Source organism: Glycine soja, chromosome 6 (assembly GCF_004193775.1).
Source record: "Glycine soja cultivar W05 chromosome 6, ASM419377v2, whole genome shotgun sequence".
In the NCBI taxonomy this organism is placed as follows: domain Eukaryota; kingdom Viridiplantae; phylum Streptophyta; class Magnoliopsida; order Fabales; family Fabaceae; genus Glycine; species Glycine soja.
The window spans coordinates 15,737,293-15,763,923 of record NC_041007.1 but is presented as its reverse complement, the minus strand read 5'-3'; the positions used below and the strand labels follow the sequence as shown (position 1 = coordinate 15,763,923).

The 26,631-nt window shown below is 29.3% G+C and overlaps 1 protein-coding gene and 1 long non-coding RNA gene across 2 annotated transcripts; one reads left to right on the top strand and one right to left on the bottom strand.

Moving 5' to 3' along the window:
• Nucleotides 1-619: 619 nt before the first annotated feature.
• Nucleotides 620-5,036, top strand: LOC114414298. Its single transcript, XR_003667179.1, has 3 exons — nucleotides 620-1,372; nucleotides 2,427-2,547; nucleotides 4,377-5,036. It is a non-coding gene; the product is annotated as an uncharacterized LOC114414298 (long non-coding RNA).
• Nucleotides 5,037-19,016: 13,980 nt separating this feature from the next.
• Nucleotides 19,017-23,289, bottom strand: LOC114416451 (carbonic anhydrase 2-like). Its single transcript, XM_028381319.1, has 9 exons — nucleotides 23,154-23,289; nucleotides 22,742-22,807; nucleotides 21,070-21,213; nucleotides 20,879-20,927; nucleotides 20,530-20,646; nucleotides 20,170-20,223; nucleotides 19,896-19,981; nucleotides 19,640-19,745; nucleotides 19,017-19,486 (listed from the first exon to the last, which is right to left on the bottom strand). The coding sequence occupies exons 2-9, from the start codon at nucleotides 22,789-22,791 to the stop codon at nucleotides 19,307-19,309; spliced, it is 786 nt and encodes a 261-aa protein (XP_028237120.1). The 5' UTR covers nucleotides 22,792-22,807; nucleotides 23,154-23,289; the 3' UTR covers nucleotides 19,017-19,306.
• Nucleotides 23,290-26,631: the final 3,342 nt, after the last annotated feature.

Below are 26,631 nucleotides of genomic sequence, written 5' to 3'. Positions count from 1 at the left end.
TGGAATTCTCACTGATATAAAAAAAATATGAAACAACTGAGATTACAATGGACAAAGGTCAAAGCATTTCCCTCATCATTTGGATATCAAAGCAAGCTTAAATCATCACTGCTTCTAGGAAGCAGCCACATTGAGAGGTTACCTTCATCCATCAAATCACGACTACTACATCTAGATGTAAGTTATTGCTGGTAGAATGCTTCAAACAATACTAAATGCCAGAATTTGTGACAGACTTCAGACTTAAAACACGTTATTGAATTTGAATAATTTTACAATGTTTTATGCCCTCCTGAAGTTTAACAAATGATACTTATTTTTCCCTTCTGCTACGGAAAAAAACACATTCTCTGCTTAGTGTTCTCAACCTTCCAAGCTCTCAAAGGATTATTTGTAAATACAATTAAATTTTACTTTTTTATTACGACTAAACTATAAAACTTCTAACAAAAAGCTTTTACAGAGTGGTTGCTATCTAAAGGTCCGTCATACACCTAGGGTTTTCACTCTAGAATCTAGACTCTCTCGCCCTTTTAAGGTAAAAAACAACTGTTCTCACCATGCTTATTTAAATTTGCGGTTCTTTCAATGAAATTCCTTCTTAAACTACTAAGGCCGGCAAACATGCATGCATGAACAACAGTTGAATTTTAACCCTAACACTAAAGCATCAGGCGGGTATGTAATAGTATTTAAGGCCAGTTTACTGTGATCTCCAACAATTATTCATTTTTGGCCAAAGAAAAAAGAAGTACGAAGGGCTTAATTTTAAAGGTTTTAATCTGTGGTTGCGACACCAGTTTTGTCTCCAGTTATTTTGTCTCTTGAATATGTTGTATTTCTTTGCCTCTTGTTCATTTGTTCGTGTGTTGTTTTTCTTTCTTTCTTGGTTAATTTTAAAACTGAAGGGTGTAGATGAAAAACCCATGTCAGACAATAATTCTCAAAGAAAATATGATGTTTTCATTTGTTTTAGGGGTGCAGACATTCGCCGTGGCATTCTTAGTCATATGATAGAAAGTTTTGAAAGGAACAAAATAAATGCATTTGTAGATGATAAACTTGAGAGAGGGAATGAAATATGGCCATCGCTTGTTCGAGCAATTGAAGGATCATTCATTTCATTGATAATATTCTCACAGGACTATGCTTCGTCTAGCTGGTGTTTAGATGAACTTGTAACAATACTTGAATGCAGAGAGAAATATGGACAGATTGTAATCCCTGTTTACTATCATGTAAATCCCACACATGTACGACGTCAATTGGAGAGTTATGAAATTGCATTTGTTGATCATGATAAGGTTCGGATTTGGAGACGTGCTTTGAATAAATCTACTCATCTGTGCGGAGTTGAATCATCGAAATTTCGGTAACCTTTTTTTTCCCTTGTTCTATAGTTATATACACATATAATTTTTTATTTTTTTACATTTGAGGAGTATTTTTTGAAAAAAATTAATCATCTAAATAGGATTTTTTTTAAAATTATGAATATGGACAATCGTATTTTACAACAAGGTTTTGAATATAAAAGTTATGTTATAACACAACTTCTTTCTTTTTAATTTAAGTTATAAAATTCATTTTTTTAAACATGAATTTCTCAATTTTTATTTTTTAATTTTTGTTTGGATGAAGCAATGATTTCAAATCAGACTTCATTTTTTTAATTTTTTAAATGAAATCGTAATTCCAAAGTCGACTTCAACTTATTTTCTATGAAGTGGTGTTTTGATATAATAATTTTTTTTTATAAACATCACTTGAGTGTTTTTTAAAATTATAAACATAAAAAGAACATAATGTATGTTTTAGGTTAGGACTCAGCTAAAGTCATGAATTAAAACATAACTTCAATAAAATTAAATAAAAAAGTAAAAAAAAAATACAAAGTCATTTTTCAAAATACGAACTTCACATTTAAATTTGTGTTTTGAAAATATGACTTATCCATTTAAGTGGTTTTTTTTTTAAATTTATTCATTTTTGTAAATTTTTTGAAAAATTATTCCCGTAATGTAAGAAAGTCGCATATATCACAATCTGTATTTTTTATGACCCAAATAAAGTTTATTAGATTTGGATATTAGGGGTACCTTAACCTTTTTTACATGACAATCATATTAACATCCAACCTAAATACCTTAATACCTGTTTACTCGCCTTAACTCCTCCCCGCCCAACTAAAATGCGAAAAAGAGTTGCCGCATAAATCAGATGTTGCACAACCTGGTTGCTTAAATTGCACGAAAATGTAATACATTTGAATATATTTTAATACCCACTAAGAAGGAAGGAAGAAATTAAGGGAATTTTACATGATACATGTTGAACACCCTTGCTCCCCCAAACTTTCAAATGAATAAGTTAATATTAATGAAATTGACCTTAATTAACACTTCTATCTTGTGTGTGTTATATAGAAACGATGCCGAGTTGCTTAAAGAAATTGTCAATCTTGTGATGATGAAGCTGGGTAAACCCTTGGTCAACTCAAAAGGACTCATTGGGATCAAATCGAGATTATAATAGTGGATCACTAAGGTAATTTTTGAATTGTGAAAATTTATATAAATGATGTAGAGACAATGAAAAATAACTTCAAATATAGCATATAAATGATGTATTGTGTTTGATATAATAATTCTAAACTAAAAATAGATAAAATAACTTAACCATAAGTCTCAAACAAAATTATTATAGTTATATCTGAGTTTGTGAAATCATCATTTTTTAAGCATGGAAGCTAGGTAATGAAATATCCAAATGGGGTGTAAACATTGAACAAGACAAATAAAGCAGTGAAATAATTAAATAGGATAATTTCAGAAGTATTTCTTCAATTCTTTTCCATTTAACAATTTCAATATAACTTTTCAATTTATTTAACGAAAATTGGCGAAGAAAACGTAAAAAATTGGAAAAGTGAAAATCATTGAATTGTGTGATTTTTTTCATTTGGTAAGAAAATAAAGATAAACTACAATCTAAAATAAGTGATGCATAAAGATAAACTTCACAAATGGAGCTGAAGAGAGATCATAGCAAGCGTGCAGTTATGTTCCAGTGCTGAGCCTTGAGCTCCCTAATCTTGACTCCCATCAACATTCAGCTTCACAACATGGTAAGTAGGCGGAGTCCATGCAATACCAATTGTGTGATTTGTATAACGCCTTGCATTACTATATGCTAGACATACAAATTAAACGCCATAAATTCAATTTAGTCCATAAGATTGAAACAAACAATTTAATAGTCTTATGAATATAAATCAGAAAGATAAAATCATATTAATTAATACCCAAATAATAAAGTTTCATACACAAATCAAATAAATACAAACACTATGATTCCTTGGATCATGCCATCGCAACATTAAACGCAAATACTATGATTCCTGGGATTTTCACATGACAGAGGAGGTGTGACATGAGAAAAATGAAATATGATGAAGTCCCACATCAAATAAAGATAATATCAAAATAAATTATATAAGTTAAAAGTAATTTTCATTTAACAAATCAATTTTGTAGGGTTGAGGTAAACTCATGAACTATCCATTTTCTCACGCATTCATTCCTTTTTCTATTTGCATATATCTTTTAACCGCATATGCAGCTCTTTCAATTTATATTGGTATTATGAGAAGCAGGCTAATAATAAGTCATGTTATATATCAATAGTCTGCCTTATCGAGTCATGCCACTCGTATGAATATAATTCATTCAGTCATGTGAAAATATTATCAGAATTCTCAGATGAATTAATTGGTTTGAGGAGAAGTGCAAGCAACACCAACAAGTTGAGGTCATACATCATACTATCATAGAGTTCAAAATAGAGGAGAGGAGTGCAATAGAAAATCATTTTGATTTGATATATTGAATAAAAGATACAATGATGATAATGTGTAAGTGCTCTATTTATAGAGCTTATTTCTAATGAGCTAATACTACTCTTAATTAACAAATATAATGAGTGATTTTCATTGTACGTGGCATTTATGTGTTAGCTAGGTTTGAGACTGCATTTACTTTCCCGTTGGGCTTTTTGATTCACCTCCTGAAACTTTTGTAGCTATTGATCTGGAAGAAAGGCAATCACTTTATCACTTTATTCAATAGAAAATGAAAGAAAATAAAGTTTTTAAATTTTTATTTCTAAAAGTCAACATTTTTTCAGTTTCTTTTTCTGTCTTTTTTTTTTCTTCAACTAAACCAAAAAAAAAAAAAAAGCATCATTATCCATACTTTTTCTCATTTCTATTTTCTTCTCATCCAAATAAACCGTATGAGTTATTTTAGATTATCCACAATATGCATGGTTAGTTCTTTTCTCCCCAAATCCTCATGAGGTTTGACCTTGTATTTCAGGCTAGATGATGCAATTCAAATTCTAGAGTACGTTGTTAGCATGAGGGAGGAGAAGCTAGGGACAGAAAATCCTGAAGTGGATGATGAGAAGAGAAGTTTTCTTTATCGGCAAAGATTAGTTTGTTAGTTTTATTAAAATTGTCGGTTGGGGAGTTCAAACTCACCACTTTTATCTTTCTTTCTTCCTTTATCCTTTCTTAATCACTTAATCAATCTTATATATCTGATAACAAGAAAAGGTTAGCTGAATTGTTGAAGGAAGTAGGGAGAGTTGTGGAGCAGAAAAGCCGGGTCACTTGAGAACCTAGCTTCTTGATGGCAATATTCACGCTGTAAACAACGTTGTCATCAAGGCCTGATGACGATGTCTATCAATGATTCATGAAAGAAAATAAGTGCTTTGCAGGAACTCAAAGTGGAACAAGCTAAAATGTAGAAGAGATAAACCTCGGACACTATTAATTTATTGGGTACAATTGAATGATTGAAGAGTGTAATCTTTGAGTTAAATTATTATTTAAAAAGTTATATGGTTACAGGACTTTTTTTTCCTCCCTTTGTTGAGACTCTACATTGCCGATTAGTACAATGGTTGGCAATTCCGTATATCTTGTTTTCTGAAACTGATTTTTGATATTGGTTGAAATAAACAATTTTGATTCATTTTCTCCCCAAAGAGTTGTGTGCTTAACATATTATTTCTTCAAAACTATGTTTTAAGTCTTGAAGCAGGGAAATAATCAGTTAGAAAATTTCAAATTAAAGCATATTATTTTGGTAAAGGTTACACATCCCAATAATATATAATGATTATTGTTGGTTTTAATTAGAGGGAAAAAATGTAGAAGGAAAAATAATACAGAAGAAAACGAGTTTTAATTAGGAACAACCGACATTTTTTATTATTAAATAAACATCATATTTAAATACATTTAAATAACTAAATAAAAATCAAAACTGACTTGATAGCATCTAAGGCATGTTCAACAATACTCCTCCTTGTCTTGAAGGTTATAAACTTCTATCTTCTTTAGAATCTCAACCTGTTGATTTACATGGCCGAAAAATTATTGCTTTCTTCGCATGTGATTGAGCCTTGACATTTTCAACTTTTTGGTTCTTAACCAGAGACTTTAAACACTTCTCATTCTGCTCAATTCTTTCATCTTTCTCCCTCAAGTGTATCATCTTATTTGTATGCTCTTATGCAATTAATAGTTGCAATTTTTTCTTTAGTTGAACTACTTTGGGACTTAGGAGATGCTATTTTAGAATTTGTTGTTGGATCAAGTGGCCTCGGAATAATTAAGAAGGGGAGGTTGAATAATTATTCCTAAACCTTTACTAATTAAAAATTTACTCTTCTAAGGCTTTTACTATGTTGTTAAGTAAATGAAGAACATAAAAGGAACTTAACCAAGAGTAAAAGCGGGAATTAAATTGCACAGTGGAAATTAAAAGAGTAGGGAAGAATGAGACAAACACATAAGAGTTTTTATACTGGTTCGACAACAACCTGTGCCTACATTCAGTCCCCAAGCGACCTGCGGTTCTTGAGATTTCTTTTCAACCTTGTAAAAATCCTTTTACAAGCAAAGATCCACAAGGGATGTACCCTCCCTTGTTCTCTTTGAACAACCTAGTGAATGTACCCTCCACTAGAACTGATCCACAAGAGATGTACCCTCTCTTGTTCTCAGTCAACAACCCAAGAAGATGTACCCTCTACTTGTACCACAAAGGATGTACCCTCCAATGTATTAAGACAAAGTTCTCAAGCGGTTAAACCTTTGAAACTTTGTGAATGGGGATACAAAAGAATTCTTAGGCGGTTAGTCCTTTGAAATCTTTTGTATATGGGAAAGGGAAGAATCAAAAGAATTCTCAGACTGTGTCGTTTTGAATTCTTTGACAAGGGAGAAGGGAAACACAAAAGAATTCAAGCGATTAGTCCTTCGTTCTTTTGGAAAAGGGAGAAGAGAGATACAAAAAAAATTCAGGCGGTTAGTCCTTGGCGAATTCTTTTTGGCAATGGGAGAAGGGAATGAAAAAGATGAATAACACAAGTTTTGTTTTCAAGGTTTGGAAAACCAGAAAACTTTAGAAAGCTTTTGACAAAGGAAGAAGAAGAAGAAGTTCAAAGAGATTCAGAAATCAATTGGCAAAAGTTTGTTGTCTAAAGAATGAATGAATTATGCAAATCAAAGCTTTACTTTTATAGACTCTTCAAGTCTAGTCAAGAGACCATTAGAAGAGTTATAACCTTTAGAAAAACTTAAAAATCATTTGGAAAAGTTATGACTTTTAGAAAAACTTGAAAACTATTGGAAAAGTTACATCTTTTGATTTTTTTCAGAAACTATCACTGGTAATCGATTACCGAATCAGTGTAATCGATTACACAAAGCTTTGTTGTGAAAGGATGTGACTCTTCATAATTAAATTTGAATTCCAACGTTCAAACATACTGGTAATCGATTACCAAATCATTGTAATCGATTACAACATTTTGAAATCAATTGGAACGTTGTAAATTCAATTGAAAGCTTTTTGAAAAACATTTTGCTACTGGTAATCGATTACAATAATCTGGTAATCGATTACTAGAGAGTAAAAACTCTTTGGTAAAAGGTTTTTGAGAAAAATTCATGTGCTACTCAGTTTTTGAAAAAAGTTTTTAATACTTATCTTGATTGAGTCTTCTCTTGGTTCTTGAATCTTTAATCTTGAATCTTGATCTTGATTCTTGGAACTTGAATCTTGAAACTTGATTCTTGAAATCAAATTTCCTCTCGAACCTTGAGGTGTTCTTGATTCAATCTTGAACTTATTCTTTGATTCTTGAGATCATCATCTTTGTTATCATGAAGTGTTCTTGACTTTTGAGCTTTGCCTTTTGTCATCATCTTTGTTATCATCAAAACTCTTTGAATCAATCTTGATTCATCATGAAGCTTACTTCTACATTTGCTTGTTTATCTTTAGCTTTTATCTTTTTCGAGACAATGATATTCTATTTTATTGAAAAAACAATTTGTTCCTCTTCCAATGGATTTAAAGTAAAGTTTTTTCCTCTCATTTTTACTTTGAGAATATCCTTGTCTTCTCCATTTTTAATCAAACAAATTCTAAACTAGTTGTTTGAATATCCTTTGTTTTTGAATAACACCTTATAACCTTTTTCATTTAGTTGTTCAACACTCAATAAATTCTTATCAATTTCAGGAACATACAACATATCAAAAATGAGTTTTGTACCTCTATTGGTTGAGATTGCTATAGTTCCCTTTTCATTCACAGTGATGAACTTGTCATCTTCAACTTGAATCTTGAATGTGCTTATATTGATCAGTTCCTTGAATAAGTCCTTATTGTTTGTCATGTGGTTAGTACAACCACTGTTAATAAGCCAATTTTGACTTGATTCAATATTAGAGAAACATGTAGCAGCAAACAAGTACTCCTCCTCTAGATCAACACATTATCATCTTCACTGTGTGATTGATTCTTATTTTTGCAAATAACAACTTCATGCCCCATTTGATTACACTCATTGCACTTAGCATAAGGTATTTTCTAGCATTTGAATCATGTTCATCTCTCTCCTCACTTGGTGTATATCAAGTTTCTCTTCTACATAATGTGATTCATAGTCACGTAATTCTTCGCTTGGAACATTGGAGAACTATTAATTGGTTTGTATGTACCATCCCAATTTGCAGTATAGTTCATTCTTATTTGTCAATCAAAACGTGAAATTGAAGAACCAAAGAGACCATCAATAGATAATATGTATTTTTTTTTTTTTACTTTAGGTGACTTGTGTCCTAGGAGCTCACCAAAGTCAAGACATGCATCAAGACTCACGAAGCGTTTACAAAAGTACTTATTGTCCACCACCAGAGTAAGACATACTTCAAGGCTCACCTAACACTTACTAAAGTATTAAGAAATTGTCCACACACATACTTCCTCCATTTCTATTCAAAAGACACAATTACCCTATTGATCAAGATTAAGAAAAATAATTAATTTAGTTGATAATAATAAATTTGTCTTAAATTTATGACTTTTTTCAAAATTATTCTTGTAATTAATATATTTCTCTCTTCTAATTATTTGTCAATACATTATCTTTCTTCTTTAAATTAGGGGATTAAATCTGTCTGTGTGTGTGTTTTTTGGACATGTATATTTAAATTATATTATTATTTAAAATTTAAACATAAATGAAATATAATTTAGTTAATACTATATATTATTAATTTTGATCATTTGTAAAAAAATTATTAGTCAACTTTAAAAATGCTTTGTGATTTTAAAACAATAATAATTTTGTCATTTAAAAATAATTTATATTATATCCTTATATTATATTGTTTGTCATATTTGATGTCATTAAACATTAGACAAGATCAAAGCGTGTTATATTCTTCTTTTATCATGTTCTTATTGTGCTTTTATATCTTATCATATTCTCACCATCCAATGGACCATAAAGAATAGATGATTTCTATTGTCAACATTATTTTTTGTAAAAGAAAAGTCACGTACATAGTTAATTGAGATTGAAGGCTAAAATAGAATCTTTGTCCTTTGTTTGTATTTTATTTTCTTCAATTTATTTCCTTAAGTTTAAAAGTTTTACTTTGCTTCATAATATATTTTTATTAGATTAAGTTTATCATTTTATAAATTTATTATACTAACTTTGTCAACATAATAACACGTGATAAGTTATAAAAGAGATCACAAGTCAAAATTAACATCATTACTAAAATCAAAACTAACAAAATGACCAATTTAGCTAGATTAACAAGATAACTTTGTGACACCATTTTTTTTTTAATTTAGAGGACTAAACTAAATAAATAATTAGTAACAATAGTTCTATTTTACCCATGACGGAGTAAACCATCGGTACCTTCCAGCACTTTCCTTATAGGAATGATATATTTCAAAAGAATTAGAACATGGAAATATACTAAATTTTACATCTCTAAAATAAAGCCTCATTTTCTTTTATTTAATTAATATTTAAAGTTATTTTTTATGATATTTTAAATTTTAATCTGTATCACTTTTATCTAGATAAAAAAAATATTTATAATATACTAATGACTAAATTATAATGTTAATCCTTTATTTATAGTGTAGGATCTAGTTTGGTCTGTTAACTTTAAAAGGTTTCATTTTAATTTTTTATATGTTAAATTTGTGTTAATATTATCCTTTCAAAACATTTATTGTTTTTTACTTTGGAACATTATTTTGAATTTTTTTATTAATTCAAGAAGTGAAACTTATCTCAACTAAATTTACTTATATAAATATTATGAAACCCAAAAAAAATATAAATAACATGAAAATTGTATGAAAAATGTATCCCACAAACAATCAAAAATTTAAAAATTTTAATATCATATTTTTTAATTGTTCATGATACACAATTTTCACGTGATTTAAATCTTGTTTATGATTTTTTTTTTCAAACGGTTCCCATAGTTTCACCATCTCCGAGTATAATCTTGTACATGCATGATAGTCGGTCGTGAGATCCCAATGGCATTTGTGTCATTTAAAAATTATAACAAAACCTAATTAAGTATAACATCTTTTAATAAATTTTTTTTTTTTCGTGTGAGAATCGTGGTTTTTGATTATGTATATTTCTTTTAACATTTGTTAGAAGCAAACGAATTCACCTACCAACAATCAAGAAGAAAAAGTTAAGCCCTCACATATTTGCTAAGATGAGAGCAGACTACAGTTTTAGAAATTTCGGGGTAAGATAATTATGATTGCTTCCATCAACTTGATATTCTTGCTGAAGGGCTTCAAATTTTGGTAACTGAACTATTTTTATTTTTTTTTGTTTATGACATTACCCTCTCAAATCCTTGTTAGAGAATTTTTCTACAGAAAAACCTGTATTGAAATTGCCAGAGGGAAGAATAAAAAACCTTTGGCATGGATTGAAGGTCAAATATATGTGTCTTAGCTATAATTTTATGGGGAATACTAAATTAACTAATTTAGCTCATTGATATATTCATTTAATTACAAAATCTGATTAATTTAAAAGAGGTTGACCTCAGTGACTGAGTTAGAGGAGCTGCGAAATTTATCGTTAGTAAATGATTCTCAAGGGTTGTTCTATGTTGATTACTGTGCATCCATCTATTTTCTTTATGTACAAACTTGAGAAATTGGATCTTTCTAACTATAGGTCCCTTACCAAACTTGCAAGTTATTTCCATTTATGCAGCTTCAGTTATCTCAACCTTAATTATTGCTAGAATCTTACGGAATTCTCACTGTATCAAAAAATATGAAAGAACTGAGATTATAGTGGACGAAGGTCAAAGCATTTCCCTCATCATTTGAATATCAAAACAAGCTTAAATCACTACTTCTAGGGAGTCATCACAACGAGAGCTTACCTTCATCCATAAAATTTTTTATGCAACTGCTACACCTAGATGTAAGTTATTGCAGAAATCTTAAAACAATACTAAAGCTTTCCTCATTCCTTGAAACTCTAAATGCTAAAATTGCACTTCACTTGAGACTCTACGGGTATGGGAGATCCTAAATCGACTAATGATATATCCAAAATAAAGTAGATAAATAGAGGTATCTCTCATCTTATAAGTAATTTTTGTAAGGTTGAATTAGATATGTGAGTTTTATAAATCTCTTAGTATCATCTTCAATTTCTACAAATAAAAAGAAAACCGTTTACAAATTGGCGGCTACCTAAAGGTCCGTTTTACATCTAGAGTGCTTCACTCCATAGTCTGAACTCTGTCCCAGTTTTAAGGTAAAAAACAACCACTTTCACCATTATTATTTTAATTCTTAAAATTGCGGTAGTTTCAATGAAATGAAATGAAATTGCATTTGAAACTACATGGCATGAGCAACAAATGACTTTGAAGCCTGACACTCAAAGCATCACTTAATTAAGTATATATAATAATATTCGAGACCAATAACTGGTTGATCATCTCCTCTAATTATTCATTTTTGGCCAAAGAAAAAAAGAACTAGGCTTAATCTGAAACCTTTCTAATCCAGAAGAAGCTGGCATTCTATTGTCATATTCAAAGGTTTTAAATTGCAGTCGTGACTGCAGTTCTGTCTCTTGAATATGTTGTATTTCTTAGTCTCTTGTTCATGTGTTTGTGTGCTGTTTTTCTTTCTCTCTTGGTTAATTCAAAAACTGAAGAGTGCAGAGGAAAACCCCATGTCAGATACCAATTCTCCTCAAAGAAAGTATGATGTTTTTGTTAGCTTTAGGGATGAGGAAATCCGTCGTGGCATTGTTAGTCATATGATTGAAAGTTTTCAAAGGAAGAAAATAAATGGCTTTGTTGATGATAAACTTGAGAGGGGAGATGAAACATGGTCATCACTTGTTCGAGTTGAAGGATCATTCATTTCATTGATTATAATTCACTTGAATGCATTGAAAAATATGGACATATTGTAATTCCGGTTTACTATCATGTAAATCCCAAAGCTATACGACATCAATTGGGGAGTTACGAAATTGCATCTGCTGATCATGCTTTGAATAAATCTAATAATCTATGCGGAATTGAATCATCAAAATTTCGGTAACCTCTTTTCCCCTTCATAAATGCTCAATATTTTCTATTTGTTCTATAGTTACTCATATGCATATATCAACTTTATTACATTTCAGTAATGGTTTTAAATTTTTTTTTTTATCAAAATAGGTAAATTTAAAAAACAACTACAAATTTGGATAAGTTGTTTTTTAAAACAGTAAGTCATATTTTAAAACACAACTAAAATTAAAAATTTAAGTTGTGTTTTGAAACATGACTTGATTTTTTTAATTACAATTATAGAAGTTGTTTTTTCAAACATAATTTTCTAAAAAATATTTTTTTATGAAGTCATGATTTCAAACAATATTTTCATTTGTTTTTTTTTTAATGAAGTCATAATTCCAAAGGAGACTTCAACTTCTTTTTTTATGAAGTTGTGCTTCGATACACAACTTTACTTTTATTTATAAAATTCATTTTTATAAACATGACTTTGTTTTTTGTTTTAAAAATAAAACATAAAAAAGAAAATAAAGTTTTAATCCAGGACTTTAAGCTACATTCAGGAATTAAAAAAGACTTCAATAATGTTAAATTAAGAAAAATAAAGAATACAAAGTCGTGTTGCAGAACACTACTTCCACATTCAAAGTTGTGTTTTACAAATATGATTATCCATATATGTAATTTCTTTTTAAATTTATCCATTTTTTATTTTTTCAAAATATGCAGATTGCTTAATTTTTATCAGCCAAATAAAATTTATTAGATATTGATATAAAGGGTACCTTAACCCTTTTAATGACAATCATATCAACATGCACTTATATTCTAAATACCTTAATATATACCTGCTTACCCACCGTATAGTAGCGCCTCGCCCAACTAAAATGCCAAAGCGAGTTGCTGCATAAATCAGATGCTACACAAACTGGTTTGCTTAAATTGCACAAAATGTATCCTTTATATTTTAAATTGTTTTCAACATTATATATATACATATATATATATATATATATATATGTGTGTGTGTGTGTGTGTGTGTATATATATATAATTTTAATCAGCCAATGCAGCTATGCATGCTAGATAGAATTCTGAAGCCTGATGGGAGTTTGGACCAACCATGCTTTGTTGGTCCATTGAATTTAGTGGCTAAATTACAACCATGCAATACATTTGAACACATTTTAATTCCCACTAAGAAGGAAGGAAAAAATTGAGAGAATTTTCCATCATACATGAGGAACACCCCCGCTCGATCCCCCCAAACTTTCAAATAAATAAGTTAATATTAATGACATTGATCTAATTAACACTCTCTTTTGTTGTGTGTATTGTAGAAATGATGCTGAGTTGCTTAAAGAAATTGTTAATTTTGTGCTGATGAAGTTGGGTAAATCCTTGGGTTAACTGAAAAGGACTTGTTGGAATCAAATCGATATTCAAATCGTGAATTGCCAAGGTAATTTTTGAATTGTAAATCATAATTTGTATAAAAATGTAAGATTTAGAGAAGAAAAAAAAAACTTCAAATATATCATGTAAATGATATATTGTGTTCGATATAATAATTTAAAACTATAAATAGATAAAACAACTTAACCATAAGTTCCATAAAGCAAAATTATTATAGTTATATTTGAGTTTGTGAAATCACCGTTTTATAAGAAAGGAAACTAAATAATGAAACAAATGGGGTGTAAGCATGGAACGAGATAAAAAAAAATAGTGAAATAATCAAATTATAAGTATTCCTTTACTTCCTTTTCATTTAATAATTTAAATTTATATATGACTTTCAATTTATTTCATGAGAATTAATGAGAATTAGTGAAGGAAAAGTAAAAAAAAGAATGGAAATATGAAGAATGATTGAATCGTGTGATTTGTAACGCCTCACATTACTATGCTTGACATATAAATTAGATGCCATAAATTCAATTTATTTTTTTATCATAAAAAAATGCACCTTTGAAAGATATATAAGTCTTACAAATAAAAAATTATGCACGTCCAAAATAAATCTATTGAAATAGTCATACAAATATAAGTCTGAAAGATAAAATCTTATAAATTGAATACCCAAATAATAAAATTTATAAATGTGAATGTAGGAATACAAATGTCAAACGAGAATCAAATCAAACAAAATTGCTTACAAGGTTACTTCAACAAACATTTAAAGTTAAGCATTATTTCAAGATTAACTCAAAAATTAAACATTGTTTCAAGATTAATTCAAGGTCAAGCAAACAAGATCAAGAAAAACATAACGTCTCAAACAATCTCATTGGTTGATCAAGTTTTTGTCTCAAAACACATTGTTTCTAACATTCAAGGCTTTGGTAATCGATTACCAGATAGTGTAATCGATTACCAGAAGACAATTTTAAAAATCAACTTTTAAAAAGGGTTTTGAATTTGAATTTTGAATCATGTAATTGATTACTAGATGTTTGTAATCGATTATCAGCAACGACACTTCTGAAAATACTTTGAAAAGTCATGACCCTTCAAAATATAACTGTGTAATCGATTACCAGAAATCTGTAATCGATTACCAGTGAAGAATTTCAGAAAAAACTTTTTAAAAAGACACATCTCTTCAAACCATTGATTTCAAAAAGTAAGAGAGAGATATTTTAAGAGAACTTAATTGTCAAATACTCTCTCAACAACTCTTGGACAAACACTTGCAAATCTATTGAGAATTCATCTAGGAACTTCAAATTGTATTATCATTTCTAAAAGAGAGAAATTTCTCTAGGATATTCAATTTGTATCATCCACTCTAAAAGAGAGAAATCTTTCTGTTAATATCAGAAAGTCAGTTGTAATCAAGAGACTTAGATTGAGAGAATTGTAATCAAAAGACGGGTTGTCTCTTGGAGAATCTTGAACACAAGGGTGAGGATCCCAAGGTGTGTTCAAAGTCTGTAAAGGATTTACAGAGATAGTGAAAAATCTCAAGTGGGTTGCTTGAAGACTGGACGTAGACATAGAAAGTGGCTGAATCAGTATAAATCGAATTTGCATTTCTCTCTTTTCTTATCTTATTTATTTTATTACAATCAATTTTGTCTTACACGTTTAAAGAACATTATTAAATTGATTGTTATTTCTTCTTCTGAACTATCACTTAAAAATGGGTTAAAGTTTGTTAGTGGAAAATTTTGAAACTTAATTCACCCCTCTAAATTATTGAGGTCACTTGTCCAACAACAAATATATCAAATAAATGTTTGCAATAAAGCAGGGCATCTCTAACAAAAATTCCAAAACGTAGAAATAGAATTGAAATAAAGCTAATATTTGCACGTCTGTGACGTCACAATAATCGTTTATGTGCGGGAGAAAATCAGCTACTTGAAACAAAGACGCATCAAGAGAATGGTAAGTCTGATTCACCTCCTGAATCTTTTGTAGCTATTGATTTGGAACAAAAGCAATCACTGTTATTCACACTAATCAACGACGGGGAAGATGGATGTTTAATAACAAGACATGGAATCTAAAGATGTAGTCATTTGGTTGTAGATATTATGCTGTTGTTTTTTCTTTCGGTGGATGAACCATACGCTTGTTCTATGGGATTTTTTTTATGGAAAATATTACTTAGTTTTTGTCATAAATTTTTTTAAATCCACAACTTATTTTTTTTCTTCATCTTTACATCAAGTCAATCTTATATATTTTATTGTTATTCTATGATAATCTTTTGTTTTCGTGTGGGTGATGGAATTGTACTAAGGGGTGGAACGGCACGAGTCTGGTCTTGCTCCCTTTGGATGCTACGTATTTGATCACTCTTTGCACAACTTGTGCCCTTTATATGATTCATTTGGATGTTTAAAAAAAAAGACGTGGAATATGTTGCTTCTTTGTGACATTTAATGCATGAATGGTTTAGAGGAAATAAAAGAAAGTAAAGGAAGAGAAAATTTGAGAGAAAATGGATGGATTTTTTTTTCAATTTTTATTTCTAAAAGATAACTTTTCTCGCTCTCTTTTTCTGTCATTTTTTCTCCTATATATTAAACTTATAAATGCATCATTATCCATGTCAAAAGAATATTTTTAGATTATCCATGATATGGGTAGTTCTTTCTCCTAATGGGATTTGATCTTCTATTTCAGATTGGATGATGCAATTCAAATTCTGGCGTACGTTGGTAGCATGAGGGGGAAAAGCTTTGAACAGCGCGCAAATCCTGAGCTGGATCATGAGAAGGTTGGGTGTAAGTTGTTGAATGATTGAAATGTTAGTATATATATATAATTGATGGGGTAAGATGAAATTATTGAAGAGTGTAATTTTTATGCTAAACTATTTTTTAAAAGCTATATTATTGTTTATATGAAGTGATGTAAGTAATTATGGTGTATACAACATTTCCCCCCTCGTTTCTTATATCAAGAGTTTTTGTCTCCCTTTGTTTTGAGACTCTACATTGCCATTATATGAGCACAATTGCTTACAATTACTTATATGTTATTTCTTAAATTTAACTTTGATAGGGAATGAAATAAATAAATAATTTGTAGTCTCACAAAAAATGTTCACAAAACTCTATTATAATAAAAACTAAATTGGATTTACCTCCCGAGTGGAGGGTTTTAGGTCGACTTAAACGTGTTTTAAATTTGCAATCTTAAACCAATTTATATTATTGTATATTAAGTCTATTTTTTAATGTCTTTTTTTACCTTAGTTCATCACTAAATGTACTAATTAGGAGTGTAAGTGATTCAAATTATGTTAAATTTAATCTAATTTTCAATCCACCTTAATTAAATTTAATTGAATTCATTTGGGTTGAGTTAGATTTATCTTTTATTTTTTAGCAACTCAACCCAATTCAATCCAGCTTTAAATGGTTATTATTTGTCATTTCTTAATTTTTACAAGACAGTAGTTATTATTTGTTGCTTCAATATTTTATTGGGTTGGGTTGAGTTGGATTTATCTTTTAATTTTATTTTTTATCATTTCTTAATTTTTATAAGGTAGTAGTTATTATTTGTTGCCTCAATATTTTAGGACTCATAATTAGTATTTAATAAAATCATTAAAATTGATTTACAACTTACAATTATTAGTATGGCATGCTAATGAATGAAGGTGAGAATATAAGTTTAAATTACTCAATCTTACATGCAAATGCAATACACAAATAATTAGATAAATATTATTTTTATTATATTTATTATGTTGGCAAATTGGGTTAGGTTTATTCGTATTCAAAATTCATGAGCCCATTATTCAACCCAATTTTATTTGGGTATATTAAAAAAATTCTACTCAACCCAAATTACAGAACCTAACTCACAAAAAATAGTTAGATTTGATCGATTGGTGGGTTAGATACAACCCACTTACACCCTAAGGCAAATTTACCAGAGGGGGGTTAGTTTTACAAACTAATTTTTCATCTGGGTCTGTTTGCAAAGTATTTCCATGGGGGGTCACTTTTTAAATGCATATCGTCATGGATGCTGGCGAAACATGTATAGGAACGACGTGTGGCATCCATTTCGCCATTGGCATTTGCGGAATGGGTTTGAATTTCGCCAGTCAACCTGGCGACACACAGGGGCAGCAGGCTAGGCCTCAGGTGGCAGGGAGTAGGCGCAATTTTCAGGTGGCAAGTGCAGGCATGTATCGTCAGCCTAGTCAGCGAAACAGGTTGCATGTGGGTGTCGTCATTCCCACTAGCGAAACACCCTGTGCTAGGGTTATTTAGCGCCTCATTTTGGTGTTGCTAGGTGCTGAAAATTCTTGTGAGTTCCCTCCCCCGCTTTGCCTCTTGTTGCTTGTTTCGCCAAAGCTGATTGCGAAATCTTCAAAAATATTTTTGAGCTTCCTCCTTAGGCTGTTGGAGTTCATTCTCGTGTTGGTTAAATACTTGTATGAGTTATTTAATTTTTTTATTATAGACATGTATATATATTTATTATGTATGATAGCTGATTCATATTTGCCATGCAAGTTGTATATGTACATGAAATAATGAAAGTGGTAATGGTTGTTAATATATTTATAGAGAAAGTGTTGGTGTTGCTCTTACGCATTTTATAGTGATGGTGCTGCTCTTATCCATTCAAAATTATTACTTCAAATAAATAATATCATACGAGAGATTGACAAACGTAGTGGAAAGGCTCAGAAATTTTATAGACTGTACTTAGAAAATTTTGAGAGCTCAAGAATTTCCAAATGCACACGAAAGGATGACTGCTGTTCAAATGCAATAGTTGGAAAATTTTGAAAGGAAATAAACCCTAAATTGAAAGCTCAGAAATTCCAAATGGATCATGAAATGAATGGGTATTTAAAGGAAGGCTATTTCGCCAATGGAATTTGCGAAATATGCACAGCTTGTTTCGCCAAAGGCTCCTGCGAAATGCATGCAAAGCCTATTCCGCAGTCCTTTCTGCGAAAAAACAACCCTAGCCTGCTCTGACCCTCTGCACCTTCTACTCTGACCAGCCTTATGCACCTAAATCACCAGTCAAAGTGGCGAAACCACTGTGCCAGCTATTTCGCCATTTGTCCTGGCAGGACAAGCACCCCAGGCGTATATCGCCATTTAGCTTGACGATATACATTCATATTACGTCAAAAAGTGACCCTCTAAGGAAATACTTTGCAAATGGACCCAGATGAGAAATTAATTTGTAAAACTAACCCCCTCTGGTAAATTTGCCTACACCCTAATACTAATATTATTATCCCCAAATTTGACAATTAGAAAGATAAGATTCATGGGAGTAAGAAATTTTTCATAATTTAGATAATATTAATTAAGTTAACAATAGTTAATTAAGTCAAGTTTAAATATTCTTAGCATAAAATAAAATAAAATAAGAAATAATACATTTTTAAATGCTCTAGTCGTGGGTCATCTTTCACACCATCATCTGGAAGTGACCTATCACCTATGACATGAACAATTAAAAAAAAAATAGAAACTTGATTTCCCTTTCTTTTATTGAAATGAAAAAGATTTTTAACCCACCGCACGTTTTCATTTTCATTTTTAAAATATACTTAACATAAAATAGAAGTCATATATTATATATGTTCTTCTAGACTATAACATATCTATCTAAAACTAGAATTCTCATCATCGTTTGTTTGACTCAAATACAAATGACCTGGCATTTGACTTAAGCACGTACAGAAATGCACTGAGATCTAGTAATGATAATTCTTAAAATACATTATTTTTGGAATCTCAAAAGTAGATGCTATTTATTTAGGATATAAAAGCACACACATCACAACTTTTTAGTAAGAACTTGATAAGCTGGTAGTGAGTGGTGCCAAGTTTGAGTTGTCCATTACTAATGGGTACAGAGAGGAATGGAAATGGGTTCAGTGATGTGAGACTCATACTTCCAAAGCTTGAATTCTCCTATCACAAAATCATAGTAACCCCCCAACAGGGCTATGTTCTTGTTCCTTATTCCCTTTTCAACATATGGATATGTCTTCAGGTTCACTAGTGAGTTATTCACTGACTCCTGCATGTACAAGTCACCATGTTTAATTAGATTCACTATTATTAATTATTAAAAAGTTTAGAACAGTCTAAACTTATCATTACTCATAATTAATATTTAAAGCATGGTAGCTGCATGGAAATTAATTAAAAATATAACAGCAGCTGAGCAAACCTTTTCACAGAATTTGCATTGTTCTTTGAAATCATAGCCTTCGTATTCTTTCAGGACCTTGAGTTTGGCAGGCAAACCAATTTTCACCCAATCATCTATGAAGTCACTGCACAGTTCAATTGAACCATATAAAAGGGTTTAATCCTACATTTATTATATATATTTTTTTTTACTCTTGTTTGCCAAACAAGGAGCTATAATATATAGTAAAGCTAGCTATATATATTATTATTGTTATATAAAAATTAATCCTTACAAGGGAGAAGAACCATCCTCTGGATGACTCATAAGCCTTTGGATTCCACCACAGCGACTATGTCCAATGACCAGGATGTTTGGCACCTGTTAAATTATTATTTGGTTTGTCTTATATATTTACCTCTCACAGAATATTCCTTTATGTATTAAAAATCAAAATGAAAGAAAAGAAAATAAAGTAATTGGTCCTTGGAAAAACTACGGTAACTTTATGAATACAAACTAACCATCACCTTAAAAGTTAGACAAAAAAACAAGAGAAAAATCATCACCTTAAGAGCCGTGATAGCATACTCAATGGCTGCACCAACTCCACTGTACCTTAGCTGTAGAATTGATGAAGAAAAGAATTTCAACAAAAACTTGAGGAAACGCATATAAAGTAAAATGGTAAGAGAAACGTTAATAATACATATTTGAATATTTTTTAACACGTTTTCTTTTATTAAATAAATCTTGAATCTTACTAAATATGTGGGTCCATTCATAAATTAATAGAAGTATTGAACTTATATATGAATTTGGAAATAAAAAAACGTGATAAGAAAAAGTGTTTGCGTGATGTTAATTCATCATATCCAAATAATAATCCATGGTGTGGATGAAGCATTTATGTGAAGGAGAGAACTAACCTGATTAAATGGAGGGACCATGTTAGCAATGTTGCGTACCATGAAAGCTTCTCCAGGTTGGAAGTTGAGGATAGTAGTGGCACTCACTCGAGAGTCAGAACAAGAAAACACCAGATACTACATATTGTTAAAAAGTAATTGAAAACAGATCAAAATTAGAAGACCCAAAGTGGTGAAAAACCATAATAAGACTTTAAGCTCCCATATGTTTGCATTGAAAAAAGACGAAAAATAAGTGAAATAAGCAATAAAATGAAGTAAAATTCACAATTTTACACTTTATTATAATTTAAAAATTTTATTTATATCATTTCACTCTATCAAACACTCTTAAGTAATTATTCATCACCTTGGGGCTTTGGCCATTAGCAAGTTGGCTGTACAGATCCGAGTTCTTGCTGCCAGATATAAGAAAAAGAAGCATGCATGAATCTAATTAAATTGCAAAGTATATCGTAATAAAAAATGTCAGAATCAAAGAGAGAAATTATTAATAGAGAAGCATAATAATGAAGAGTTAATATGTAAGTTAAAGTATACTCGAAATTGTTGATCTTGAAGTGAGTAAATCCGTCTACGATTCTTTGCACAGCAGGCTCATATGGACGCGGGCCACATCCCTGCAACTCAGCTATAAGCTCCTCAACTTTTGCAGCCGCCACGGCATCAAATTCCTCCTTGTCTCTGAAACCACCAAGTGTATTAAGCTAGCTACACTATTAGTAATTAGTATTCTCTTGTTCATAAATATTATAAGATTTTTTTAAACTAATTCCCATCCCTTAATAAGGTGACTTATTTTAGTTTATAACATTAAATGTATTAATAATTTTTATTAATTTTCAAAATCATTCTTAAAATTATTGAGACTATAAGTTTTCTCTTTCCTTTTATAATTACTCTCAATTTATCTTTTTAATTCATAATAGTTATAGTAAAGTAATTAAGGATATTTTGATAAAAAAAAAATAATTTGAAAAATTCTTATAAAAAATTTAAGAAAATATTTTTATATTTAAAAACGAAGAGAGTAATATATTATTAATGTGAAATATGCATCAATATTACCAATAAGTAATTAAAAAAGAAACCTCTCAACCAAATTTGGAAAATGTCTTCAAGGATACTTTGGGTCCTTGTTAAAAAGTCTTCAAGGACGTTGATTGTTTTTTCTGTTCCCCACTTATCTTTGGGGCAAAATTTTGTTTAAACTACTACTTTGGAGTTAAATGCAAACATCACTTTTAATGATAATTTAAAACTATGATTTACCATGTTGTAGGAGACAATGTAAAAGATAAATATCTAATTTGTTTTTAAAAATATTGTATTAAGTATATTTTTAACTTAATTGTACATTTGTTGCTTTTAGTCATTTTATTTTAATTGTGTATATTTTTAATTTTTCATGTTTTCTAAAGCAAACTAAGATCTATTTTTTATTTTTTAAAATTAAAAAATTAAATAATTATTTTGCCAGAATCTCTTATATTATTATTTTATGTTTTTTTTAAAATTAAATTGATTAATTATTTTAAATCTTCTACTCAAAACTCATTAACTAAAACAATAAATTTTATAATAAATCTCAAATTTTATTCTTTTTTTCTTATTTCTCATGTTCATAAGTGGAAATAGACCTGACTAATTCGTAATTCGATTGAGATATAAGTAAAATTTGATAAAAAAATTATTTATTTTAAAAATTAAAAGTAATGTCACCCGAACAATTCAGTCTTGATTTTAATTCATTAATCATCTGTGTGTTTAATTACTTGCTTAATTTTCTCCTCTTTAAACCTGCATTTCACATCCTACAATATTCTTCGAACTTTATTAAATTTTAACCATTTTTTTATTCCTAAACTTAATTTTAAAAGTATTCCATGTCTCAAATCCATCGCAAACCCCTCAACAATGAATGCACTAAATTTACTTAATTTTAAAAATAAAGAGACGTAATTAACTTTAAAACAATTAAAGATATCAAAATTACAAATACTCCAAATTCAGAGGCCAAAAAAACAGTTAAAAGAAAACTTTCTTATATGATATATTTTCACATTTAGATTCATGTTAGAATTTATGAATAATTTATATGCACCATTAAATTATTTGAGGGGTTAGGCGGCAAGTAGGCAACAGTGTTACGGAAAAAAGTGATTTTCATGTGTTTGAAGTTATATATAGAACATAGAAGTAATTAATTAACCTGAGAAGCTTCTTCAGCTCTTCAATGGCCAGCTCAGATGACTTTGCCATAGTTATCTCTTCTGATCTGCAAATTCCAAAACTGTAACTAAATAGAAGAAACAACTATTTTCATAATAATTTAATGCATTTGTGCAGGCCTAATCATAATATTGGTCAACTGTAAATATAAAGTTAATTCAATGGTTGAAAGAGTTAAGGAGAATGGTGGAGGAAGAAGTTGTGAACTCAAATTCTTCTAATTTACATTTTTAACAAAAATTAATAAATTAATATTTATAGATAAAAAAAATTTAATACCGGCCAACTTAATATTCTAGTATTCCAGCATGAAATATCTTGCATTCAGTGCTTGGAGAAAGAAGGGAAAGTAGCATGATATGATATGTAGGATTAGGCGTTAAGTACTATACCTTATGAAGCGAGAAAATGGTTTTGCTCAGATAAGATAAATAGAACTAAGAATTAAATTGCTTGAGAGATTTTCTGAGGGAGCTAATAGGAGAGCATGAAACTAGCAAAGTTTCTTCTGCATTTGGCAGCACCAGAGTCTCCTATTTATAGGCTAACACTCAATATGGTGATGGGTTTCTTACGTTGTTCTTTTTTTATTTTAACACCTCCCTTTATTTTATTAAAATCGTTTTTCTTTTCTCAAGTGATTTGACATTTTTAGTGAAATATAGAAAAGCATAAACATAAGCGATGTCAAACAAATATTTTTCAAATAACATATTGACACACACCGTCCATGAAACAATATTGAATGATAATAAAAGGACACACCGTCCATGAAACAATATTGAATGATAATAAAAGGCTGAAGCAAGCGTGACTTCAAGTTGAGATTGAGATTAACAGTAACAGTATCATTTTTATTTCAATGTTAAAAAGAGTTATCTTTACTATATAATTATACATCACTTCATAAAAATAAACTATATAATTATACATAGTAATTAAGATGTGAAAAAGTTATTTAAAAATCACATATCTATGTGCAGTGTTGCAATATTAATTATGTATATAAAACCAAATCTGCAGATATGCACATATACATCAAATGTTAAGCGTTTGTACTTATATACTACTTAATATACTATTGGTACGTGGCTAGTGTTGTGATAATGCGAAGTGGTAATTAATGAAATTTGATGGAGCATAATGGGTTGCTCTTGGCTGATTTTTTGTGGTTAATTATCACTGCAGTAGTATATATTTTGATGGGTAAACGTGGGATTCCTACTTTCTGGTTATTGAATATTTAGGTGGGGGAGCATCATCTAAATATTAGGTAATCATATAGGTTGGGGATATTTATTTATGATTGTATCTTCCATGTAATTTGGAGTGGTATTTTTTGTACCATTTCCTTTTAATGAAAACTTGTTTGATGATAAAAAAATAATAATTATATAAGTCATATAGTTACACTAAAAGCTTTGAAAGAGACGACGTTGGAAATTTGGAGGCTACTAAATCACTAAAGTAAACAAAATTACTAAAAAGATAAAGTTATACATATGTATATCTATATAAGTTGAGTTTTATAATTTTTCGGGGGACAAAGGCCCTACGAACAAAGAGTATGATGCTTACTCCCGTATTCAACCTTGAAAGGATATTAGCTTAGTAGTTGATAGTTGGTTATGATTGTTAGTAGTTAGTTAGTTCTGCAATTAACTTCTACTTATGATTGTTAATAGTTAGTTAAGATTGTAATGGACTTCTTCTATGTATAAAAGTTTTACTAATAACCAAACAAGAAAGTCGCACCAATTCATGTTTGGAAAAAGAGCAGAAACAAGACTTTGGAAAACAGCTTTTGATGAATTGTGGTTATTAGTAGAGCTTTTATGATTAGATGGAAGAAGCTAGTTATCTTATAACTACTAACAACCACAAACAACTATCAACTACTAACATAGCTAATAGATGTTTCAACCATCATGTTGATCTCCACGGAAAGGATTTCTAATTATTCCTTGAATGCAAAGAAAAATTACTATACGTCTGTATACAGAATAGTCTTCCACATAAAATGTGTTTTGCGTGCATTTTAATCCCGTTTGTATTGTCAGAATGTTATACACGTAAGGTGTACGTGTCATCACATGGATGATGGTTTTGAGGAAAATAATGAGTGAGTAAAAAAAAAAAACAACGAAAGAACCTTACTCCCTCCATCCCAGGATGATTGTCGTCCTAGCTAGATTATTTTAGATAGAAAAAAAAATAGATAAAAGAATATAATAATTTTATAAAATTAACATTATATAATTATTAATTGATTTATATAGGTTTGTTGTTCACCATTAATATTAATATTATAAAAAATATAAGTGAAAAAAGATAATTTATATTATATTGAAAAGTTAAAATAATAATTATTTTAAGATAATTTTTCTTTTTTACATGACAATTATAATGGAAAGAAGAGAATATATAGATCAAATTTCTTGTGAAATAAAGTGCATTTTGTTATTGTTAGAACAGTATCTAACAATAAAATAAGAATGAAAAATTAAAGTTATTTATTATTAGATCTTATCATTAATAGTTTAAATTTTAAAACCTAGGTAATGTAAGTTTCTTTGAAAAGTCGCATGATATTAGTTGTAGATTTTTCATGTAGAAATTAATTTTCTCAAAAACTTAAAATAACAAAAAATAAATTAAAAACTCATAATAAAATTCGATCCTTCTTCATATATCTTAATCATATTTAAGTTTTTTCTTTAAAATTAATTTCCGAAATAATACATATATTAGTGATATACAATGACTATATTTAGGTAATTAAATTTACATTTATTGAATAACAAATTGGTAATATATTGATTAATTTTTAAATCAATAAATTTTCAAATATCAACATTGTTAATTTATATAGATTTAATTTTCTGTATTATATTGAATTTTTTTCTATAAAAAGATTTTTGTTTTTTTAATTATCATGATTAGGATTTTTGGTTTCCGGATAGAATCCCGAGATATTTTTATTATCATTAATCCAAAACTTAGGCACACTTCTTCTTTCCAAAAATGTAATCTATAAAAAGTTTTGATTATATATATTAAGTGCTTGCATGTCTTTAGAGGTAAAAGAACATCAGCAAATATTAACACATCTATATTCATGTTCAAACAGTTGTTGGTTTGATACAGAAGAATAGGATGACGAGAGATATATACACAAAGACATTCATAATATAGTGCCAAAAACCTAACCCACGTTTGAAACGTTTTATTTGCCAAGCAGAGTCATGTTTAACTGTAGTGAACATTCGTCCTCAATTATATATATTTGAGGGATGATTAATGTAACGAAGATTTTTGTCAATTATTTTTAGAAATGAAAATGATTATGTTACCAAATGAAAAATGTTTTATAAAGACTCGACGACACCTAAGAAGAGGGAAAAAAAAAGAGAGAGATAAAAATATAGGTATTATAATTAAAAGTTTTGATTTAATAACTAGGAAGATAGATAAAAAAAGATGAGACCATGAGAGATATTGATTGAGTATTTAAAATAAGTAGATTTTTTAATATCTATCATTGCTCAATGACAAGAGTCGCTCCTAATTAAAATGGATGAGATGAAAAAGTATCCTAAAAATTAAATAGTTGAAAGACTTTTTTGGATGAGATTAGATACGTATACTATAAATTATTGTTTTTCTTTCAAAACAATGAGATGTTGATAAATGGATAGATATTATCCATAGCATCAATTAGGACTATAAAATTTGAGAAATGAATTAATCTATCTCAATTGTTTATGTTTATATTTTCCCTCTTTATAAGTCTTTAATCATAGTTTTTAGAATTTTTCAATATCTTAGATTTAGCATCCCAAAATTTACACATAACTAAAAAAATAAAAA